Source organism: Cyprinodon variegatus, unplaced genomic scaffold (assembly GCF_000732505.1).
Source record: "Cyprinodon variegatus isolate N-32 unplaced genomic scaffold, C_variegatus-1.0 Scaffold897, whole genome shotgun sequence".
Classification (NCBI taxonomy): domain Eukaryota; kingdom Metazoa; phylum Chordata; class Actinopteri; order Cyprinodontiformes; family Cyprinodontidae; genus Cyprinodon; species Cyprinodon variegatus.
Window position 1 is genome coordinate 179,201 of NW_015151350.1, and position 5,638 is coordinate 184,838.

At 37.6% G+C, this 5,638-nt stretch overlaps 1 protein-coding gene across 1 annotated transcript in view; it reads left to right on the forward strand.

Annotated features, from left to right (window-relative positions):
- Positions 1 to 5,638, forward strand: part of LOC107099688 (death-associated protein kinase 2-like) — a 43,086-nt gene that overhangs the window by 27,999 nt on the left and 9,449 nt on the right. The window contains exons 6-7 of the mRNA XM_015397914.1: positions 5,073 to 5,121; positions 5,309 to 5,335. Of these exons, the coding sequence (XP_015253400.1) occupies positions 5,073 to 5,121; positions 5,309 to 5,335 (76 nt within the window). The remainder of the gene's footprint in view (positions 1 to 5,072; positions 5,122 to 5,308; positions 5,336 to 5,638) is intronic.

A 5,638-nucleotide genomic window follows, 5' to 3' on the forward strand; every position in this document is an offset into this window, starting at 1 on the left:
CCGATACGCATTCTTTTGCCAATATCGGCATCCCGATCCGATCCACGTATCGGATCGGGACAAGCCTACACCGTGCCAGTCAATTCTTATCTAACAAGCAGAAACAATCCATTGGATAAACATGGAGCAACTCTGGTGAGAGGGATTCAGACAGATAATACAGAAAAACAACAAAACACACTCACTCTCCATTGTTTACTTTCCTGATCTCTGTTGCACTGATGACATCATCACTGCTAACCCAGTGAGATGAGGTCAACAGACCCACCAATGGAGGGACCGGGGCCACACTGCTGCCAGCGAGGGATTAGACCATCTTTTTTTGCCAGTGGGGACGGGGCCAAATGCCTGTTGTTAGCGGGTCCACCCATGTTTGAAAATCATGCTTATATAATCTTGTGATATTATTAAGAGAACTAGTCATGAACCAAATTTTTATTTATTTATCTATTTTTTTCCATTCTTGTTCAAAAGATGCAGTCGATTTCAGAAGCCTACCTATTACAGCTGTACTATAAATATTTAGTACTTTCATGCTTATTATTGTTTATTATTATAACCTTCATCTCCATGGCTTAGAACCTTATCTTTCTTTTACAGCCACCTTCAGTCTGCCAGTAGAACACACACCACAACACACCCATTTATTGCACATAGTAAAAAAACAGTTGAATGCAATTTAGCGCCTTTTATTTGGAATCTCTAAAGATCAGGTCCTAAATATTTGCAGCTAGTTTAGCAGTTATGAGCAACTATCTAAAAACAGAAAGAAATGAAATGAAATCATTCTGAGCTATGGAACCTAAGGAATGGATTGGTAAAACAAAAGTCCAGGTTTTCCCCAAAAATTAAATCTTCATGGAAAAAAGATATGTGCTTATTTATGAAAAAAGGTTCATAGCAAAGGCCAGACATGGTGAGATATAAGAGGAACTGATGTGTCTCTGTAGAAAGTTGTGGGTAACCAGGAAAACACAAGAGTCTGCAGACCTGCACTATCACGACACTTCGTTGTCAGAACCAGAAGTTTATTTGAAGCCTTTATAAGAAAAATCTAAATCAAATAAAGGCTAGTTTTCCTGGGTCTTTATAATAAGAAATATTTTTGTCTATTCATGCATTTATAAAAAGTATATATAACCTCTTTCCAGTTCAACTGGATTAGGTTGAAAAAACACAGGAAAATGTAAAAAAAAAACAAAATTAACTCGATTCTTTTATAAAGACATCTCTTATGTGTGTTTGCCATTATTATATTCTTTACTCTTTTAGTATTGTTTGTGCTGTTCTTCCACACATTTCCCAACACACTTTCAAATGTCTATTTATTTTATTTTATTGGAATAATTTTTATTGTTGAAACAGCAGATTTCACAGCATGATGCTGCGTTTAACTTTAGGCGAAGTGCCAGTGAGAGTCAAAATCTTTAAAGGTATTGTGGAGGATTTTCACAAATTTAAAATATGCACATAATAAACCCTGTACCCGCTCCCGACAGGGAACGACTATTAGACGCGTGTGAGAGCGTGCACGAGCCCATTTCTCCTCGTGCACGCTCTATTTAAAGGTTGCTGTTCTCATAGATCATACTCCTTGCAAAGCATTCTGGGATATATCTGCCTCTTCTGAGGCCTTTCTTTTCTTCTCATACACTTCATAGACACTTTTTCTCTTACGACCCTTGGTCATTTCCAAAGGCCTTACGTAAACATATCGCCAGAATGATTGACAGTTAGGAGGACCAGTTATTTAGGTGATCCAACGAAAGTTCGTCCTCTATACGTTTAAGTGGTGAAAAGTAGAGAAAAGGCAGATTTAAGTGAGCATTCACCTTGCAAAAAAATATGTCTTTATTTTCTAATAAAATCAGACAGCACATATGTGTTACACGCTATTCCAGAAGGATTCAAATAAAACCTCCAGAATAAACTACCAGTCCTGACAGTACAGGAGACCACATTGTGCAGGTTTGCAGCCAGACTCCCCTCTCAGAAAACAATGAGTGGAATTTTTAGACTTCTAAGTATTCTGTCAATGCAGTGTAGTTTTGACGCCCATTTCAGGAGTCCCTCTCCCTCTGAAACAGACTAAATGCTGAATCAGAATATTTTAACATTGTGCTTCTATTACAGATTTTAAAGGGAAGCCAATTATCCAATGTTTTGAGCTGATATTGGACAAATTTCCAATATCAATTTTGGATCAGAAAAGCCTCAATAACCATGTTATTTGGAGAAACATATCTTTCCACGTGTTGTTTTAGGGCTGAAACAGTTAATCAGATTAATTGATTATTTAAATAATCACCTAATTTAGTAATCAATTAATCATGAACTGGAGTATAAAGACTTTAAAACATGACAGATCGACCCACTTAGTGCAGTAATTATATCAACATTTAAAAAATATATATAAAAATTTTGCATTTAAGATAAAAACATAAATGTCAATCTGCTCTTACCAAAATCTTCTTTAAGGAACGTTTGGCTGTCCGATTATTGATTGATTTATTGAAAAGATGATTCAAAGATTTATTGATTTTGCGCTGATGCCATTTTTTGGCCCCGATGACCGATACCTGGCCGTGCAGTATCAGCCGATACCGATACCATCTGGTTGAAATTGGTGTGTGTATTTATAAAGAACTGCAGACTGCTTGGATGTAAAATAATTACCATCATGGCTTCATGTCAAGCTGCTGCCTACCTTTGTGAAACAGGAAAAAATCTAATACAAAGTGAATCCAGTAGAACTTTTTATTGCCTACCTGGAATGGATGACAATAGTTGAATAAACATTTGGCTTTCAGAATGGTATCGGTGCCCTATTAGTTGGTACTCGCCGATGGTATCACTATCGGTGCAAAACTATTAGTTGTTTTTTTTATTAGTGCCTTGTAGTTCATCGGTTTTCTGCTTTCATTTATTTCATTGGGATTGAAAACATCCGCCTGCATTGATGTTCTATATTTCATAATATTTTTATCTAAATAAGAGCAAAAGCATTGATTATATTCAGTCGGATCCATTCATTTCATTCAATCAAATAAAACATTCCAGGTCGACCCAGAACAGTCAGACCCGTTTATTTTACTCCAGAGAAATCCACCCCTCTTGCATTATTACCTCAGCTTCCTTACTTTACTTACTTTCAAGGAATCGTTTTTGGGTAAATCTTTTTTTCTTCTTCAATTTTTGCTGCAGGTAACAGCAAGCAGCTGTTTTACTAGAGAAAGACGCTGAAAAGTGGGAGAAAACGCCCACCATTGAGTGTTTAAGAGCGAATGTAAAACCTACAAGCAGCAACTTGCAAGGGAACGCCGTGTACTGTTCAGCTGCAGGAGAACCAGATTACTATCATGGGAGAAGACTGAGACTGAAAGACAGATAGAAGAATATAGAATATGATGTATAGACAGGGAGGATTTACCATTATGCAAAACTAGGCAACTGCCTGGGGCCCCAAGTTCCTGGGGGCCCCATAGAACTCTGTTTACATGTATGGTTAATACAACTATATTATGGTGTTGATAAAAATCCTTTGGCTAAAATGCCATCAGAACGCTGATAATATTGAGTGTGTCTCAGCCCCCCCTTCAGTGTCCACCATATTGGATCAGTCCATTTGCTGCACATGTTCAGAAAGGTCCAAACAGACAGCAGCAAACCATTTGAAAACAAACCATGCAAAGAGCAGTGTTGCCAACTTAGCGCTTTAGTCGCTATATTTAGCCACTTTTCAGACCCCTCTAGCACTTTGATTTCTAAAAAGCTCCTAGCGCCAAATCTAGAGACTTTTTTCTGCTACTGGAGACTTTGGAGACAACATCTAAAAGCAGCGAACTCTGCTCTCCAGAGCGAGTAGATTGGTAACCCCGCCTCCTGCTCTCCTCTATCTTGTCTGCTGTCATGATTCATGCAGCTATTATTTCATCCAAATGAAAAATGGAGAACAGATAAGCAGATCATGGCTTGTCTACAGTGAAAAGAAGGACTGGGTTATTTACTTTGGCCTTTTTGGAAACACAGGAAGGAGCAATCAGCTAAGTGAGCTTAGTGCTTGGAAAAAATCTTTCATTCCTTTAGAGACAGCATGAAAAGTCAGCTGAGTACAAAACATAGAGAGGAAAACAAGAAGAAAAGGGACAAGAAGAGAGGGACACAACCTAGAACAGATAATGGATGTCTATTCTATTAACATTTCTCTATCTGGAGAATGGGGCTGTTTGATGTGTTGTCTTCTCCATTCAGAGGGCCCCCTGTCTGTCTTTGCCTAGGGCCCCAAATTTCCTAAATACACCCCTGTGCATAGACTGCGATGTATATTTTTATCGTCCACCAGGCTGGAATAAGCTCCTCAGCTAAAAAAGCCAAAGTTACAAATAAAGACCAAATAAAATCATATAGTGCTTCATTTTTGTTGCTATTAACCTTTTATTTTAAAGTACAGAGAATATTAAAAATGTTTCAGATCCAGATGGGCTTCATACACCTTTACAGATTATAACCGCCTGCAGAAAAAAGATGAAAATATCTGCAACACTTCCGTCACATTTTGGGCTTTATTACTTCGCTGCAAACAAATGAACTCTATATAAGTAATTTTTTCCTTAAATAAGTGCATTTGTTCTTGAACCGATGAGGTAAGTGAGACACTTTGCCAATGGAACAAGACATTTCAAATAAGAAAGAATAACTGCATTGTCTTATTTCAAGTGAAAATGATCGAATTATCTTATTTGAAAAGTTAAAATAACTCTATTGGCAGATCATCTTATTTACCTACTCAAATTAAGAGTAAATACACTTAATTTAAGACATTTTGAATTAATTCTAGATAGTTTTTGCAGTGTCTTGTTCTGTCTTTTAACATCATCCAAGTTTGTTGTTCCAACATTTTTAAGGCGTCAAACTAAATAGAAAGGTTGGATGTCAGGAGCTTCTCTGCAGCTTAGGAATCTGAAAACTGACAGGATGATAAAAATTCCCCATGAAAAATTAAAAAAACCAAAACAATCTTCTTCCCACTTCCGTGTTCACCAGTTTAACAGAGATTCCTGTTTCTCTTTCAGCACCCGAGGTGATAAACAACGAGCCTCTGAGCACAGCGGCAGACATGTGGTGAGAAACGTCCTCCTGCTCAGAGCAGAACATCTCCTTATGGAAAACTGGAACTTTCTAACATGTGGAAATGTTTAGACATATTACTATTATCATTATTATTGTTCCTCTTGTGAAGTCAGTGAAGTTTCCTGTTTAAAAAGCATCTCCAAACCGTTGACCATCCCCTGTGTTTCTGTCTCTTCAGGAGCATTGGAGTTATTACCTATATACTGTGAGTCTTTGTATTGGGTGACTTGTAAGTACCTGCAGGCACTGAATGCTGCACACTGTTGCATGTAATCTGTTGGGCTTTTTATATGGAGGTGGGGGCGGTGGTGGGGTGGGGTTGTGGGGTCTCTAATGGTTATTCATTACAGAAAATGATGACTGGCTGAGAGTTTCTATAAAGCATCATCTACTCTTCCAGAACAACAGTAATGAAGCTAATTGGATAATTACTGCAATTACTTCAATTCAGTTTATTTCTATTTCGCCAATTAACAACACGTCATCTCAAGGCACTTTCCAGTTAAAC